The sequence below is a fragment of the Coccomyxa subellipsoidea genome (assembly GCF_000258705.1).
Source record: "Coccomyxa subellipsoidea C-169, whole genome shotgun sequence".
Taxonomy (NCBI): Eukaryota; Viridiplantae; Chlorophyta; class Trebouxiophyceae; family Coccomyxaceae; genus Coccomyxa; species Coccomyxa subellipsoidea.
Window position 1 is genome coordinate 1,555,042 of NW_005178031.1, and position 17,410 is coordinate 1,572,451.

General features: G+C 52.4%; 6 protein-coding genes across 6 annotated transcripts; 3 read left to right on the forward strand and 3 right to left on the reverse strand.

Moving 5' to 3' along the window:
• Nucleotides 1-43: 43 nt before the first annotated feature.
• Nucleotides 44-3,265, reverse strand: COCSUDRAFT_54045 (P-loop containing nucleoside triphosphate hydrolase protein; the record flags this gene model as incomplete). The annotated part of the gene is made up of 10 exons (XM_005646110.1): nt 44-487; nt 797-954; nt 1,154-1,316; nt 1,632-1,732; nt 1,931-2,172; nt 2,511-2,687; nt 2,802-2,868; nt 2,961-3,035; nt 3,119-3,164; nt 3,249-3,265. The coding sequence occupies 10 exons, from the start codon at nt 3,263-3,265 to the stop codon at nt 328-330; spliced, it is 1,206 nt and encodes a 401-aa protein (XP_005646167.1). The 3' UTR covers nt 44-327.
• A 483-nt stretch (nt 3,266-3,748) lies between these two features.
• Nucleotides 3,749-6,647, forward strand: COCSUDRAFT_17414 (hypothetical protein; the record flags this gene model as incomplete). The annotated part of the gene is given in 11 exon segments (XM_005646111.1): nt 3,749-3,852; nt 3,967-4,078; nt 4,213-4,418; nt 4,529-4,729; nt 4,741-4,891; nt 4,903-5,181; nt 5,396-5,555; nt 5,676-5,759; nt 5,860-5,981; nt 6,164-6,319; nt 6,501-6,647. Coding segments are annotated over 11 exon segments (1,722 nt in total), but the record flags the coding sequence as incomplete, so codon positions are not given.
• A 1,254-nt stretch (nt 6,648-7,901) lies between these two features.
• On the forward strand, nt 7,902-11,268 carry COCSUDRAFT_56831 (hypothetical protein; the record flags this gene model as incomplete). The annotated part of the gene is made up of 7 exons (XM_005646112.1): nt 7,902-8,036; nt 8,123-9,071; nt 9,276-9,420; nt 9,747-9,939; nt 10,257-10,385; nt 10,687-10,838; nt 11,052-11,268. The coding sequence occupies 7 exons, from the start codon at nt 7,902-7,904 to the stop codon at nt 11,266-11,268; spliced, it is 1,920 nt and encodes a 639-aa protein (XP_005646169.1).
• A 722-nt stretch (nt 11,269-11,990) lies between these two features.
• COCSUDRAFT_37381 (PhyH-domain-containing protein) lies at nt 11,991-13,855 on the reverse strand (the record flags this gene model as incomplete). The annotated part of the gene is made up of 6 exons (XM_005646113.1): nt 11,991-12,265; nt 12,632-12,780; nt 13,120-13,217; nt 13,327-13,494; nt 13,625-13,682; nt 13,788-13,855. 6 exons carry the CDS (start codon nt 13,853-13,855, stop codon nt 11,991-11,993), a joined length of 816 nt encoding a protein of 271 aa, XP_005646170.1.
• Nucleotides 13,856-14,403: 548 nt separating this feature from the next.
• COCSUDRAFT_33724 (hypothetical protein) lies at nt 14,404-14,559 on the forward strand (the record flags this gene model as incomplete). The annotated part of the gene is made up of 1 exon (XM_005646114.1): nt 14,404-14,559. One exon carries the CDS (start codon nt 14,404-14,406, stop codon nt 14,557-14,559), a length of 156 nt encoding a protein of 51 aa, XP_005646171.1.
• Nucleotides 14,560-14,902: 343 nt separating this feature from the next.
• Nucleotides 14,903-16,090, reverse strand: COCSUDRAFT_33725 (hypothetical protein). The gene is made up of 5 exons (XM_005646115.1): nt 16,042-16,090; nt 15,859-15,951; nt 15,557-15,715; nt 15,353-15,464; nt 14,903-15,197 (listed from the first exon to the last, which is right to left on the reverse strand). The coding sequence occupies exons 1-5, from the start codon at nt 16,042-16,044 to the stop codon at nt 15,088-15,090; spliced, it is 477 nt and encodes a 158-aa protein (XP_005646172.1). The 5' UTR covers nt 16,045-16,090; the 3' UTR covers nt 14,903-15,087.
• Between the last annotated feature and the right edge of the window lie 1,320 nt (nt 16,091-17,410).

Consider the following 17,410-nt stretch of genomic DNA (forward strand, 5'->3'; position numbering starts at 1 on the left):
CTTAGGCATGCACGTTTGTAAGTTGGAAGCTTTCATATACCACCACGTGTCAGCGTTGGTAACATCATTTCTGCTTGCTCAATCACTGCCACATGGGGCAAACCATAATCAAATATGCTGTCAGAACACATTGCAGTCATGTCGCTTGCATGCTAGATGCATAAGCATATGCAATCATAGCCAAATGGCCCCAAAACCTTCTCCGAGTCCGCGACAAGGTTTGCTTTCAAATTTACTGAAGTGTCTACTTCTCAGTTCATTTTGAGTGTTCCACATATTGAGTTCAGTAAGCGTTCAGCTTCTACAAGCTAACCCAAAGCACACCCCTCAGGTCTTGAGGGCAACCTTCTTTTCCCTGTCAGAAATGCGCAGCGGCTTGTTCGATGTGGTCTTGAAGCGCCCCTTGCCATCCTCGCCCCCTGTGGTTACCTTGCGCTTCACTATCTGCACCACATCCTCATCCTCTAGCACGTGGCTCAGCCCACACCTGGACAACAGCAGCATTCCCCTTGCTTTAGATACTTTGCATGCCATTGAAGCCACCATCACACTACCCGACTATGAAAGAAGACCGTTGTACATGAGGCAGCAGCAGAAGAATTGTATGATGGTATCTCTGTGTGTGTTATGCTCCCTTGGTGCTCAATTGTCTCCAGTACCCACTTGCTTGAGCAAGGCTTGCCTTTTGCCACATCCCTGCTTTGCGGGCTGTGAGAACGGTGCTCTAGAGGCCATCTGTGTTGACGGGAGGCCAGGGACATATATTACATGGTGAACCAAGCAGGGGTATGCACACCGCTGCGGATAGTGCTTGGAGCTGGTTCCCCAGACGAGCGAGTAGGAGAAGTCTGCTACGAGGCTCTTGTGGATCTGCGTGCACAGCGCCTCGATACTGGTGCCCCCTCTGTCCGCAGACAGCACCACGGGGTCCGCAAAGTCCGGCTTGCCCCCAACCTGCACACCACACAAGTAACTCTCAGTGACCCTAATTCCCACAAGGCTGGAAGTGCCTTGCATGCTTTCTGACTGAAATCAGCAGGGAGAAGGCAAGAGCAATACCCAGATCTATATCTCAACCCCTGGATACAGATATAGAATACAGTATGATTAGACATAGTACAGCCTTGATACAGAGCGGGAAAAGGGGCGGCACCTTTTTGGTGTAGGCGCGGACGAGGGCCATCATGTCCCACATGCGCTCCAGCAGGCCGTCCATGTTGAGCTCCTGGAAGGCGGAGCAGGGGATGGAGTTGGGCATGCGCGCTATGGCGTCCACCTCCTCCACGCTGCACACGTCGATCTTGTTGTACACGTACCTGCACAGCAGCACCGGCAACTCAACTTTCGGCACCTGCACAAGTTTGTTACCATGTATACAGGTGTTTGCACTGCAGCGCGCCTGGCTCAACTTTTGGCCGTATGTATGCAGCTCCTTGGCCAGGCTGAGGAGGCAAGCAAGAAGACGGAACTGGACGGCAACTAACAACACAAGCACCTTCTGATCCTTGGCCTTATTCATTGACCTGCTCTTCATTGTTCTTGTCTGGACCTTGCATGAAGCGGGTGAGGTTAATGACTAGTGTGGTACTGTGCTGAAACAAGGCAGCATGCAGGGGGAAGTGGGCAATCACAGGCATTTGATGTAGCGGCGGTTGCCCTCAATGACATCGATCAGGTCGTCCGCATCGCAGTCCTCCCGAAACAGCACCTCCGCATTGTGGATCTTGTACTCCTGCGTTTCCACATACACACGCATTCAACAAAGAACACCCCTCAACATCTCTACTGTAGCAATGAGTTGTACGCATAGAGTTTTTATATATTTTCAAATGCCTGCAGCACTTGTTGCATCTTGGTGGCATGCCATGCACAGCTACAACCCCCTAAGAGATTGCAGCGGTGAATGAGAATTGGATGGGCAAGAAAGCACCTGTAGGATGCGCTGGCAGAGCTTCTCGTCCATGCGGCTGAGGGGCACGGTGGCGTTGAAGGAGATGCCGCCGGTCTTCTTCTTCTTGTAGTAGATGGCGGGCGGTCGGCGGTTCAGGCGGATACCCACGCTCTCCAGCTCCTCAGTGAGAATGCGCCGGTGCGCGTGCGGCCGGCTCGCGTCCAGCACCATCAGCAGCAGATCCGCGCTCTTGCACACCGCTATGACCTGCCGCCCGCGCCCTGCACAACACCCCTCTGCTCGCTGCCACTCCCTTGCGCATGCAATGTCGAACACAGATAGCCGACTCCTTCCGCCCAGCCAACTTTTGACTGTTTTCGTTTCGATCTTTGAATACTAAGTTAGAGTCCTTGACTTGCCGGAATGCTGCATTGCCCAAAAATTTGCTGGCATTGGCACCGGCGGCAACTCTGATGCATTCATGCATGGCTGCCGTTTTGACGGTGCTGAACCACAACTTACCACAACCATAATATTATGGTGTGGAGTGATTCGATTGGGCAATGAGGCCACTGCGGCTGCTACAAATCGTAGCCAGAAAACAGGCGGCTGCTCGCACCTTTGCCTTGCGCAGCACCCTCAATGATACCGGGGAGATCCAGCAGCTGGATCTTGGCCTCATTGTAGTGGATGATGCCCGGAATGCAGGTCAGCGTTGTGAACTCGTACGCGGCAACCTCAGACTTGGTACCGGTCAGGACTGTTAAGATTGTGGACTTCCCCACAGATGGAAAGCCTACACGCAAGACAGCTGCGTCAGGGGCTTAATTTGAATTGCACATAAAGGTGTGGCGCTTGAAAGATCACAAACATTGAATGAAAAAACTATTGGCAATGAAGGGCTGCTCACCAATGAGGGCACATCTCCCATCTCCATATTTCTGTACCTCAAAACCATCTCCACCTCCTTTCGAGTCCTGCAATGGGTGCAGCCGGCACACTTACCAAAGATTATGCGCGCTGGAGACCGTGCATGAACAGAGCAGGTACCTCCCACAGGAGCGCTCACCTTTGGCGGTGCTTGCAGTTCCGTCCGTAACTTTGCTAGCTTGGCTTTCAGCTGCCCAAGATGGTACTCTGTGGCCTAGATGCCAAACAAATGGTGGGTTAGTGCTGCAGGAAGGAGACTATTTGGACACTGCAAAGAAGAGGGCGGCCTCAACAGACCTTGTTCTTCTGAGTCCTGGCCATTTCATCTTCAATCTCCTTGATCCTGATCACAAGCATAGACAGTCAGTTGGTGCTTTCTAAAAAGACAGGACAGCCGATTTCCAATGGTGATCCGTGCGAAACTCACTTCTCGAGAATTCCCATGCTGGGCGATGTCGACTGGAGCAGCTATATAATATCAACTTCTTGGCAACGTGCTACCTTTCCGATTTATCGATGCATCAATTTACAAAGAATGTTGATCTGGGGATGTCAAAAATTATGGGAGATGGACAGGGACTTGAATTGTATTACTTCCAAGGCGTAGACTGTTTGTCATAAATTATATATCACCTCTCTTCATCTCAAGATCCATCGCAAACAATGGTGAACATTTCGCAGCCCCACATGGACCTCATGACTAGCACGTGACCCAGTCAAAGTGTTCTTGTTGACCTTCCACAGAGACCGAGGATTACGCTATTTACCAATATACATTCCTATTAAACTTATTAGCAATTACTTAGTATTAAAAAAAGCAGTACTCCCAATCGTTGGTACTAGCCGATGCCAACCCATGTGAGGACGTTGTCTCGGATTCTTGTTCATTGTTAGACTATTGCATGGTGGTAAGATCATCGCAGCATCCTGATGGAGATCGTTCAAGCAATCGAGGCCTTACAGGATAGTCATCTGAAGATTAAATTCTTCAAAGCAGTCACAAACGTCCAACGCACAGTCGACCTGTATGGGTGTGAAGCAACTTCCTCATCTCACCTCTGTGGCAGCGAACAGAAATCGCACATAAATAGCTGCTTCTATGAAGCCCAATATCCCGCATTGAGCGTTTCACTTTTGTTCTGCAGAGTCACTGCTTTGGCTTTTAGCTTCAACGGTGGCAAGGATTCAACAGTCGTACTGCATGTTCTCAGAGCAGCAATGGCCCTTAGAAATGCAGGCCTACCTCTTTGCAACGGAGTATGCAGATCTCCCCTCTCAGGTGAGTGTGTGCCAGTCACAACGTGAGGTGCACCAACCGCAAGCTACAAATCTCTTACTTGACAACATGGCTGACTTCTCTATGCTCTCTCAGTCTTTTTGGTGAGCTGAAGTCGGCTGTCTATGGACCAGGCCTTGGAGGCATCCTCAGCTTCTTCTTCGAGCGTAGAGATGATTTCACAGAAGTCCTGGAGTTCGTGCACGCCATGAATGCACAATACGAGCTGCAAGTGCGGAAGATGCATGGGGACTTCAAGGCCGGCCTGGAGCAACTCGTGTCTGTATCCGGCGTCCGTGCCATTTTCCTGGGGACCCGCAGGTCCGGCAGCCAAAAGTCAAGCAATGAGTGTCTCCATTTCTTCCCCTGATGATGGACTAGGTGCAACATCATGATCATGCTGAAGGTCAGCAAGGGTGTCGTGGCTGCAGGGGAGACCCCAACGCACATGGCCAGGATGAGTTCTGCCCCAGCAGTCCTGGGTGGCCGCCCTTCATGCGGGTGAACCCCATTCTGGGCTGGACATATGCAGACGTTTGGGCGTTCCTTCGAGCCACGTGGGTGCCCTACTGCTCCTTGTATGACAACGGCTTCACCTCCCTGGGCTCTGTCGACAACACCCGCCCAAACAGGTCAGCCACAGCCCCTTGCTGCAACCTGTCGAATTTCATGCTGTCATCCAATGTACAGTGCATTCTGCTCATGGGTACAGGTGCGAACATCTGTCTGCAGAGCAGTGCTGCAACACTGCGGACTGCCAAATTTCCAGCATGCAAAATTCGTGGAACAGGGCAGTGAACAATAGCAGGCGCAACCTGATGCAAAGACCGTTCCTGGAATGGGATGCAGTGCGCTGAGGAAGGAGGACGGGTCATATGCACCGGCGCATCTGCTGTACGACATCCGCATGGAGAGGGCCGGCCGCACATGCGCGGCCGCTGAGCAGCCGTCGACGCCGCGCGCCATCGCGTCCACGGCCGCCTTAGTCATCATCGGCGACGAGATCCTGTCCGGCAAAGTGGAGGACGTCAACACGCCCTTCCTCTGCCGGGAGCTGCACGCCATCGGCTGGCAGGTCGCCAAGGTCTGTGAATTCAACACACCGGCACGGCTGACAATCAAAGCATTGCAGACAGGTCATACTCTTTTGCGGATGTAAGAACGGGGCCGTCTTGGGGATCACTTGCATGGCTTTGACAATGCAAAGAGTGACCTGCAATGCTAAGGGTGACAAAAGACACTGTTCATGTCATTCAGGAAAGAGGGTCTCTGACAGCAGGGGCTGTGGGTGGGGACAGGTGTCTGTATTGCCAGATGAGGTGGCAGCCATCTCAGCAGAGCTGCGCGCAGTGTCCAAGGTGTATGATATTGTAATCACCTCCGGTGGTCTCGGCCCCACTGTGGATGATGTCACCATGCAGGGCGTTGCAGATGCCTTAGATCACCAGCTCACCAGGTGTGACATTTTGCACTTATGTTTTGATGCAAGATTACTCACGACCTCATGCAAACCTCACAAGACATGCCTTGTGGCAGAGCTGCTTACTGCTTACTCCTTATGTTCTCTGTGCGGCAGAGATCAAGATCTGGAGCACAGGCTGCGAATGTTCTTCGGCAGCAATGTGACGCACTCGCACTTGAAGATGGCCGAAGCCCCATCAGGTGAATGCTCTTTGGTGCGGCTTGCTTGAGGTCCTTTCCGTACATTCCTCTTTGCAGCAGGTACTTTTGAGATATCTGTTTGAAGAAGCATCTGACACAGGGGAGTTGACCACAGTGGACTACAAGATGGCCGATGGGCGGCCCTCCCCCTTTCCTGTGCTGCTCTGCCGCAACATCTATGTCCTCCCAGGGGTCCCACATTTGCTGCAGATCAAGTGGAAGGTAGGCATTACAGGGAGCACTCATCGTCCCAAAAGTTTGTGTTGTAGCGGCCAAAGCAGCTGCCTAAGAATTCCTGCACTATTCTCTAACTTCACGTCAAACAGTCTTCGTTGACATTAGGTGCAAAGTGAAGCACCTAGCAATCTGTGAGGCTGACAGTATGAGAAGCTCTGTTACTGCAGGCCGTCAAGGAGCACCTAACATCGGCCACTGGCCGATTAGAGCCATTCCACAGCGTGAGCCTGAGGCTGTCAACAGATGATGAGACGGCCGTGGCGCCCACTCTGCAGCGCCTGAGTGCCAGATTTGAAGGCTCTGTCGGCATCGGCTCCTATCCTGTGAGCCCCTCTCCATAGTCTGCCAAAGTCTGCCTTTGTCTTTGTCCAGTGACAACCTCAGCTGCATCAGCTGCTGCATGCCAGCACTCACTCTGCTGAGGCCCAGCTCCATGGAAGAAATAGGTTGCCCCTTGGGGCAATTTTGGCAAGTTGATTATGACAGCATGTGGGTGTCTTGCAGGTTGAGGGTTCCAGCGATGGGGCAGGCATCATTCTGTCGCTTGAGAGCAAGAACTCAGAACAGCTAGAAGCGGCGCGTGCAGCGCTCATCACAGAGCTGCCTCCGGGCAGCATCCTGGGGGAGAGGCGAGACAGCTCCACCCTCTAGGAGATGCAGCATGCGGAGAGGGATTTTGCCATGATATTGTGATGGTGATTGATGGTATTCTGCCATTGTCAGAGTGTTGTACTTGTTGGAAGCTAGATAGATCACATCTGTGTCCAGGTTGGTTTGGCAGTACCAAATATGCCAGGATCGGTATTTAGATCTTTCCAAATTTCCTTCCTCAGTCAAGACATAGATAAAGAGTAGTGGATTACAAATTGAATGCCAACAACTGGCAAGTGGCGTTTAGATGAGGATTGCAGTCAATCTTTGGTGATGATACAAATTTTTGCTAGAACTGCTCGACGCTTGAACCTGATGCATATGCGGCGGTGGCAGGCTGTATGGAGCGTTGCCACCAGCTGCTTTACTATTTGTTGCAGCGCGGATTTGCGCAAGACATGGTGCATGGGTGTCTTGGTCACCGGACCAAGTATGGGTTCGGTGTTGGGGAAGCCGCAGCGCAGTTTGCCAAGCTTATTAGAGGCCTGGCGCTACGTACAAAAATAAAAATGATGGTTGATATTGCACTTCTCAGCTTGTAATTGTTATCAAAGGGAAGGACTGATGCGCATGTTGCCAGGTCATGGCCATTGGATCATGGAACCGACGGTCATCATTGGGGGTTGCTGATGTCAGCATGCTGGCTGAGCGTGGCCAGCAGCAGGCAGATACGAGCCTTCCCCTTTATTGGATTTCTGAAATCACCGTAGCATGTAACAAATATTTGTGAGTTCTGTTCAGCATCGTTATTCTGCTCCTGACTGGTCCTCAGACCCTCCTTTTGGCTTTCGGAGAAATCCTTGATGGACACATGCCGAGTAGAGTCACCTTACAATAGTCCCCTTTGATTGGTCTCTAACGCCTCGAGCTATAATCTCCACAATAATTAATCAGTTTTCAAAAGCAACGGACCAATAATAGCGACCTGATTTTTCGAGACATCACATTCCAATAGTGGCGGTGCAGACTTCCGGAAGCCTTCCACGCCGGGCGTTGCCCCGCGAACGCCTCCCAAAGCCCGCAGAGGTACATATCATCTTAAGCTGCAATTGATTGGATGTCCAAGGGAGCACAAGTCGTCCCTTTCTTTAGACTCACGTGGGCATTCCGTGACATCCCTTTCGGAATTGGTCCGGAGCCATAGCATGTTTGTCCCAATCTGAAGATTAATTGACTTGAAATTCGTCCATTCTGAATTTATTATTGGCGATTATACAGGCTGGGCGCCGTTCCCTTTATGTGCTGTGGAGACGAATGCCGTCTGGCGGCACAGAGAATAAGAAGAATGACAGCCAGCAAAAGACAAGGAGAAGGAGCCGAGGGGGTAGCGCTGAAGCGAAGACGAATGACTTGTCCGCCGAGGACTGGAACTTCCTGCTGCGTTGGCAGGTACCACAAATTACACTCCACTTTTCGGACTAAACCTTGCAGAGTCCAACAGGGCCCGTGCCTCACGTTTGATCTCTGGTGAGCAGGGACAGCAGGATGACGGAAACTGGACGCTGGCACTTGCGGAGAGGCTGCTGCCAGTCAGTGAGGCGCGTCAGAGCACAGGCCACGCTGAACCGCGGAGCAGTGCCCCTGCAGGGGAGCCCAGCCCAGCGAGCGCAGGCAGCCTGGAGCAGAAGGAGGCCTCTCTAGGCGAGTACCGCGAGCAGGTGCAGCGCTGGGAGCAGGCCCAGCGCCAAGGGGCGGCACCTGCCGCACAGCTACGAAGCCTGCCATTCCCATTCCACTTAGCACAGGGAGCGCCGTCGCCGGCCAACGCCGGCTTGGGAGAGTTACTCAGCATGGCGCAGCAGGCCTCTGCACAACAAAACCACGCTGCCGCTCCCAGCTGCTGGCCGGGGTCACTGCCTCCGAGCCCAACCAAGGCAGCGGGCCGGCCGAAGAGGGAGACATCTTCGCCGTGTAGTACAACGGCGCCGCCCAATCTAGTACCTCCCTGGCTGGGTCAGACCATCTCCTTCACCACCTGGTTCCAGGGCAGCCGTCAGGAGCAGGAAGGGGACTTGCACGCGCCAGCTCAGCAGTTTCCATCGCCGGGGGCCTCGCCGGACCCAGCGCGGACGCTGTTCGCCGACGCGCGCGGGGGGAGCGGCAGGCCCGAGCGGCGGCCGGGCCGGCCGCGGCGGCAGCCGCTCGAGAGGGCGCACACGGCCCCATCGGACGCCGCAGCCGCCTGGCCCGACGCCAGCCGTGGCGCGTCGGACCCGGGGGCGCACCGGGGCAAGCCTAGGGCCGCTCGGCAGGGGCTCAGGGGCGGCAGGGGGGAAGCCGCCGCCGAAGCTTCCCAAGGCGGAACAGAGCTAGAGGCGATGGCAGGGGTTACCTTGACGCGGGCTGGACGAGTGCGCCTGCCCTCCAAGCGCTCGCTGGATGCCGCAGATGAAGATTTCTTGGACAATGATGACAGCCCCACAGGTCAGTCACAGTGCTCCTCAACACCAAAATAAATCAACACGTGCTTCTGATGAAATCTGGGGCTTGATTACTCTATATGTTCTTGTCTACACACTTCTCGTCGATTACCCTGCATCCTCATCAACAGCTGGTGCAAAAGTGAAAGCTCGAGCATCACACTAAAAAAACAAACAATCATTGTGTTGAGTTTTCTGCTTGGTTCAGGTGCGGACCGCAAGAGCGCAGCGGCGCCGCCCAGCAAGGCGGCGAAGGGAAGCGCGCGCATCAGCGCCGGTGCCGGCGGCGGCGCTCAGAAACGGCAGCCCGGAGCAGCCGCGTCCTCCGTCTTCAGGGGTGTCTCACGACACAGGTGCACTTCGCGGCACCTCTGCTCAATGGGATGCCAGCACATGCACTTGCTCAGATGACATGCAGGCACTGACCCCGAGAATGAGACTCGGACAGCAACTCGGCCCTAAGCAGGCTGGAAGCGATGTAATGTGACTGATCATCTTGATCTTGCACGCATGCTGTTACGTGCGCAAATACCCAAGTGATGCTGCCCCTTTCTACTCATGGATCCCTGTGGACCCTGACGCACCAGGTGACGATGATGATTTGTGTGAAAGCAGAGGATCTAATTACAAGGACGCAAGTTGTTGGGATGTAAGAACTTAGCGGCGGGCTCTGCTGCAGGCTGACGCAGCGGTGGGAGGCGTCGCTGTGGCTGTCGGGCAAGCAGATGTACCTGGGCGGCTATGTGAACGAGGAGGACGCTGCGCGCGCGTACGACCTGGCAGCGCTGGCGTGCAAGGGCCCATCCGTGCCCACCAACTTTGCCGCGGCCGACTACGAGGGCAACCTGTCCGAGATCCGCGGCTCCTCCAGGGTGCCCTGCCCTGCCCTTTCCATCCGACCTGCCCAAAACTAGATTAAGAGAAGATAAATCATATACAAAAATCAGTCCAAGCAGAAGAGCACGAAATTTAGAGCGTGCATCAAGAGTGCATTCAAAAAAACACTAGAAACTCTTCTGAGAGTGCTCATGCATGCCTGACTCCCCTGCGATGCTCCCTGGCCTGAACAGTAACACAGCCCTAGCTCCTGCAGTCAGCCCCGTGCATGGTGCGTTGCATTACAAGCTGTCCAAGAACAAGTGTGCGGCTGGGAGGCGTGCAGCCATGCGCTGTGGGTGCATGCATGCAGGAGGAGATAGTGGCATGGGTGCGGCGGCGCAGCAGCGCGTTCTCGCGCGGCCGGTCGCGCTTCAGGGGGGTTTCGGGCCAGGCCGGCCACTGGGAGGCGCGCATCGGCACCTTTGGCGATCGCAAGAACGTGCGTGTCACACCTTATATCGACAATACGTCCAGTCTTTCTGAGGTCATCATTAGTGTCCCTATGATAATGCGCACTTTCTGCCTAGAGACACAAGGTGCGTCAGAAGACATGCTGCAGGTGGAGGCTCCAAGAAACTTTTACCCCTTCTTGGGCTTGCCAGATCCAAGCAGCCGTGGGCGGGTGCTCAATCTTGATCCTGGTCCCTCTCAGGCCGCGCTGTTGCAATTGTACCTTGAGTGGTGGTGAGCAAGGCTGATCAAGATGTGATGGATTGAGAGTGCTTCAACATGTGGCACAGGTGTCCTTCGGCATACACGAGACTGAGGAGGAAGCAGCGCGCCAGTACGACAGGGCCCTCATCATTGAAAAGGGCCGCGCCGCAAAGGCAAATTTCCCTCTTGGCGTGTACGACGTGGAGGTCGCCAGCTTTGAGAATTTCGTAGCCAAGAGGTCAGACCTCCTTGCCTTTGGGATGAGTAGTGATTAATTGAGGCAAATGCCCCCCCCCCCCCCCCCCCCCCCCACTTTGGCTCTCGCACTGTGCAATCTCTCCTGGTTTAATTGACCCCACGATAATCAGGCGAGGCGCCTTACCGGGCCCTAGAAGTGGCATCTAATTGAGCATACACTCTTTGCATGCAACAACTTGGTGTGGATGTGCAGGTTTGGAGGATGTACATCTGCGGCAGCGCGGGCATTTCTGGCAGAAATGGCGCTGCCTTTTGATGAGACAGCCCCCAATGGATCCAAGGCTTCTCTGCCGCCGGTCAGGGAGAAGAATAGGGGAGGGCGGCCGCGCAACAACGCTGCCTCCATCATTTATGCCAGCGCGCTGCAACAGTCACTGGCTGTCAGGGGAAGCGCAGCCGCCCAAACATAAGCACTTCGATTCCAACATAGCTTGAGATTTTGTTCACAAGAAAGCTGCTAAGTAATAATTGCTAAAACAATGCCAGGAAAATCAGCAAGCCTGAAGACTTATTCAGACTGCAACATCAGTAGCAAGACCCTCAGTAATTGACTGACTAGATACTTCCTCTTCACAATTCTGAGCAGGATTTAGAACTGCGCACTCCTTGTAGGATGGCTTATAACCTCATTTGAACTTATGATATTGCTCATCTATTGCGGTATTCTGCGAGAGACAGAACTGTGCGAGGAAATCTAGCACACTGCAGACCAGTGCATGGCCGTTAGTCTGCCCAATGGTTCTAAAAGAGCAGATGTAACAGCATGGCAGTTCCAAACAGAGTTTCCTAGTTGTACAAAAATAAACAGGTCACGCATCATTCGCTGATGTACACTACAACATTTCTTGCATGGACTCTACCTAAGCTTCTCCTAGAAAGCTAATTAGCTACAGCGGCTCTACGTACACTATACACTGCAACATTCATTTCCACACATACACTCCATGAGGCCTCTGAAGCTGATAACGTGGAGCTGCTCTAGGCACGCTGTACACTACGACATTTATAAGCATGGGCTCCTTTCTTCCTCTCAGGCTGATCAGCTGAGGCGGCTGTAGTCGCGCTGTACACAGGAACATATATCCATACACAGATGCTCTAAGGCCTCTCACGCTCATCAGACAAAGCAGCTCTAAGCGCGCTGGTGCTGCCTGAACACATCCCAGTTGGTCTCGTCGTTGTGGGAGTGCGTGAAGCCCATCGCGCGCTCCTCGCGGATGGCGCTCGCCCGGCGGAACGCGAGCACGTACGCGTGGCGCCATCCGTCTGACAGGTTTGGGCCGCTGCCGTGGATGACGCTCTCGTTGTGCACGGTGATGTCCCCCCTGGAAATGGGTGCATGCTCCACTATGTCCTCCTCCCTCAGCACTGTGTGCAGCGCATGCGACTCCTCTCGGGACGCCCCCACTGCATTCGGCAATTCCGGAGCGGTTATTCAGGCGTTCAATCAGATGAGATGGGGCAAGGGATTGAACACATTGCATGGCCTTCTCAGTCCGCCCAATACTGAGGAGGTGCTCGGCAAAGGTGGGGCGCCAGGATATGGCCTGCCCAAATTGACTTGGAAGCAGAAACAGAGGCTGGGGAGCTCAAAATAATAGCGAATTCACGTCTATATGAGGAATACCTATATCTGATCAAAATATGTCTACGTGGAGACCATCTCTTGTTAAATACTCCCCAAGTACTATCATGTAGTGAGGTTTTGATCTGGCCTTCTATCCTGTCGGATTGATTCCGCCAAATGTGCTGCTCATCAGGAAGGGGTCTGACCTGGCGCATGGGGCCGGATCTGGGGCTCGAGGTGCGATCCTGGAACGAAGCGCATGCAGCCGTTTTCTATGGTGGCGTCTGAGATCGCCAGCCAGCAGGTGGCCGTGGCTGTCTCTGCCGTGGGCGGCCAATATGCCATGTCCTGGTGCCTGCAACTTGGTGCGACTGTGACCTCAGCACCAGAGCATTCTGCTAGAGATCATCAGCAAGAAGTGCTGCCGGTGTATCATATGATGTATTGGTGCGTCTGCCACCTCAGCAGCAGAGCGGTCTGCTAACTAGAGTGGTCCGCATGTAGTCACTTGCTTGAAGAGTTTCTAGTCTCTATTCTTCATCTACCCCATGTTTGGAGCTCTATAGAGATTTGGGCAGGCCATAACACTGATGGCCCAAATTCTCAGGTGCTCCTCTACATTGGGCGGAATCATGATCAGCAGGAAGTGTTGCTGGTGAATGGCAGGATTCAAGTTTGGTGTGTTATTACTGACCAGGCAAAGATAGCGTCTGGGGAGTGCGGGCGTTTGGCCAGGATCTGATCATAGTCCGGCTCCATGTCATTGGTGCTTTGCAGCTGATCGGCAATGTCCTGCATGCGCACAATAAGAGCGTCAACAGATACCGTTCAGAAATGCCAAAGATACTCAGCATTTCTGATGTGACAGAAAAGTATAGTACTGGGTTGCCATAGAACGAGCCTTGCAGCGCTTCTCGTAGAGGTTGCCTTGCCATTCCTTGTAGTATGTTCTGGGTTTCATCACGTTGTAAACAGTGAACTCATATGGGGTTCTGCCTTTGGCTCCAGACATGTCACAGAGATCGCTGCCGCTCACTGGGATTTCACCCCTCAGGAATGCTTCATAGACCTGCAGAAAGCACGGTCATGCTGTCAGATCCTGCATGCATGCATGCGTGCATTCACCACGTCAATTGCATCAAGGTTGTCGATGGTGTAAAGTGTGTCTTCAACATGTCAACATGCAGTGAGGTTTTCACAGGCTGTATGATGTCCTGGAGCTCCTCTTCCTGTATCACAGCCTTCAAGTGGACGTATCTGGAAATCAGGAAACCCAAAACTTTCAGTAGAAGAAACACAATTGATGGGAGCACAGAAGAGAATAGATTACTCCTTATAGATCTTGCAAAGTGATGGACGCACCCTTTTTGTTTGAAGTGCTCCTTGTCTTGTTCTGATACGAGATACCGCCCGTTGTGCAAGCCAGACATCGTGCAAGCCCTGACACCCCTCCATGGAAATTTCGACCTGTAGATCAAATTAGTCCTTCAACAATTAATCAATTTTCAGGGATCAAGCTAATAATATTTGGAGGAAGCGGCAATATGAAGTCAGCAAATCCTCAGATCACCAAAGAAAGCCAGCAAATTGATTACCTCTGCACCTCACGTCGTCGATGGAAGACTTCTGATTTCCTTGAAATACTAGATCTTGTCCCAATGATCTGCGCCATTATCATCCTAGATCACGAGCACACCATCACTCTGGGAAAGTACATGTCATCGGTGAAGGTCCGATGGGTTCCAAGAAGTCCGCCTCGATCAGTGAGATAGATTGCAACTGTAAGAAACTGAACCTATCATCAGGAAATGCCTTCTCATAGAAGAAGAAGAAGAAGAAGAACCGCGTTGAAGGATGTGTTAGGCAGCGGCGTGCCCTCACACCCTGTTTACAAGATTAGTCACTTGGATGGTATGTGCACGTGGTGTGAATATAGTGAGTGGTATATTGAAGACACAAGGTGATCAAAAGCAGAGGAATGAATGCAAAGAGACTTGGAATTGGTGGGCTAGTAGCAAGTACTATTACAGAGCACAAGAATAAAATTCTTACTCTGGACCTGTACTCCGGAGGAGCAACAGCAGCAGAGGGATTGTATCCCTTGACTGAGGAAGTTGCAATGCAGCTGGGCTGATAGGCTGCTGTAGCTGTATGCTGACGGCTGATCTGCTGGAGCAAGATGTGCAAGGCAGGTATGACAGGCAGTGGAAGCACAAGAGGCACACTTCGGCACCTCACCTGCAGAGCAGCACCCCTCACGAAGAAGAAGAACGCACGACCTGGGAACCCCGTGAGAGACCCAGCATGCATACGGGCAGAGCCAAAGGAGGCTCTGCAGGGAACATCACTCTGTGAGCTTCTCATAAATTTTATGGAGATGAAGGAAGATGGACGCCTAATCTGGCGTTCGATGGTCAAAGTTTGACCTCTGTAGAGAGACATTAAAAAATTGACTCCCTGTGGTGGGCATGATGACAACAATAGAAAACTTGACAAGTGACTTCACCATGTACAGCGCTGTACAGCCTCTGAAAAATTCCACTGCAAAGTCAACTTGAAGGTGGTATCGGTAGAACTGATTCGTGTAGGCCCTCCAAGGGCCTGAGTCAGGGCTCTCTATCTCGCGCCTCTTGAGGATCATACAATGATGCGTACTGAATGACTATAGATACAGCGCAGCACGATCTGACATCCGTATGTTCTTGCGCGCTTCTTTGCATGCCTCCGATACTATCTGTGGCTGCCTCAGCAGCCCTGAAAGCTCCTTCGCCTCTGTTTCAGCACACAGAACGCATGACCATCATTCCACAACTGGCTAGTACCCATGCACAACATCAATTGTTCTGCAACAAATGCTTAGCTGGGCATTGACAGGCCTAACGCCCTGAACAGACATAGACAAAATTTGTGAAGGTTAAGAGACTTGCCTGTGCTCTCCAAAAGTTTTGCAACAGTCTCTGCCAGAGCCTTCACGGCAATACCATCTGGAAGTGGCGAAGCATCAACAGAAACCAGCAGGGTCGCTGGAATGTCATGCACCTGGTCACAACACTGGTATAAGAAACCCCAGTAATACTCCGAATCAGACTTTTTCATAGCATAAATCTAGTACACTTACCTCAAATGCGCACCTGACAATAGCTTATGACTGCTGCAGGTTGGCCAGACACTAGGTTGCCAGTTGGCAGCAAGGGAATGGCGTGCTTCTGTTTGCCTTCGCAGGAAGATGTGTGCAACACAAAATGCAAGGGCTCCTGTGTGGGGTCTTCTTGACCCAAGAACTGGTGTGCCTGGATGCATGCGACAAACGTCTCTGTGATGCAGCACCGTGATGCCGGGAAATTTCCTGATGTCCTTGCTGATCAGTCTTCGATGCACAAGAAAGGTCAATGGCAGCAGTAAGCAGTAAAACCAGCATGCATGAGGCTCTCACCGGCAGCGAGGAGATGCAGATCACTTCCTCAGGGTGGATCTCGGCAAAAAGCCCATTGGCCCATACTCCAGAGCGTTCTGGTGTCACAGCGGCCTGGCACACAGCCACAAGCACTGGTGCATCGGTGTTTCCTCCCAGGACAAAAAGCTCGCAAACAGACTCTGCGCCAGTGGGTCCCTCAACCATTGCTCGCAGTGCAATTGGAGCTTCCTGCAGGATTTGTGGTTGAAGAATCCGTCCAATGGCCTGCGGCAGCAGAAACTTACATCCCGATGCCTACTCTCATATTTCTAGTGCATTGCACGAGCAGCAGTATGTCATGTACCTGATCAGGACCGAGACATTGTGTTATCAGGCCGCGGGCAGAAGTGCTCGTGGTGAGGACCTAGCAGCACATTATCAGTTTCAGGGAACTCCTTGCTTCAGGGAACTCCTTGCTGCTTGATTGTGACTCTGAAGGAGACTTGCGCACCAAAATCTTGACTTGGACTTTGCCATCAGCAAGCAAGCCCTCTCTTTTGCCTGACCACTGCAACACACCACACCAACATTACAGTACTATCACGGAGTATCTGCTCCTGACGGCTGAAATCACTGATGAGACTCCTCTTCACCTCAAACACTGGCGGTGTGGTGTACTCATCAGAGAACTGCTGTGCTTGCAGTTCCTCCTCCTCGTCCAGGATTGACCTGCTTGGAAAGTGTCCTGCGCATGTCAATACACATCCTCAAAGATCCAGACCATCCAGAGCCCCAAGAGAGAGTTTCAGGCTGGAACAATAAATCCACCTGTAAGAGGATCCTCCATGGACCGCCCCTGATGCTAGGTGTTACGGCGAATAATTTGATCAAGCCTGGGTCTTGAGAGGAACTCGAGTTGTCACGGAAGTGTCACTGTGATCACTTGATCACAATCAAGGTCCATCAATTAGACAATCATGAGAAAGCTTCCAAGTTATGCACTGATCATTGCAACTCGTGGCAGGTATTCGCAAAAACAAAACACAGGGGAGCTTTGACATATGTTTACGGAGAATTGTGATGGAGTAGTCTTAAGATGTTGACAGGAACGCCCCCTTGCAGGTGCATGCTGTGCTGTGCATGCCATGATGATTCTTCAGATGAAGCTGCCTGATGCTCTATCATTCATTACGAGGATCAAGCTTCACTTCTATACAAGCAATCTAGGTCCATTCTTCCACTTTCAGATGACGCTGGCCAGACCAAAAGCCTACTTGCCTAACTGGGCTATGGCCACCGTCTTGGCTGGATTCGTTGCAGGGACGTACTGGTATTCCATGCGCGCGGTAGGTTCGGACGATCTGGAGAAGGAATTAGCAAGAGAGAACGCTAGGCAGCAGAAGAAGTTGCAGGAATCAGCTTAGAGAGCATACGCAGGTTTACTGTCATTAGGTGCGCAGTCTTGAACATCTTCTCTCCCGATATACTTTTCCAAGGTCTTTTGTGACCCCGATGACGGAATCACAAAGTAGTTCTTTTTCATCGCAGGCTCGTTGAACCATACTCATGGCGAAAGCTATTGCAAAACGGA

Coding starts and splice junctions, on each gene's coding strand:
- COCSUDRAFT_33725 (XM_005646115.1), bottom strand. Junction 15,716..15,858: donor TCTGCATCTCCTCGCTGCCG/GTGAGAGCCTCA, acceptor GCATGCATCCAG/GCACACCAGTTCTTGGGTCA. Junction 15,465..15,556: donor CAGTCATAAGCTATTGTCAG/GTGCGCATTTGA, acceptor TGTTGTGACCAG/GTGCATGACATTCCAGCGAC.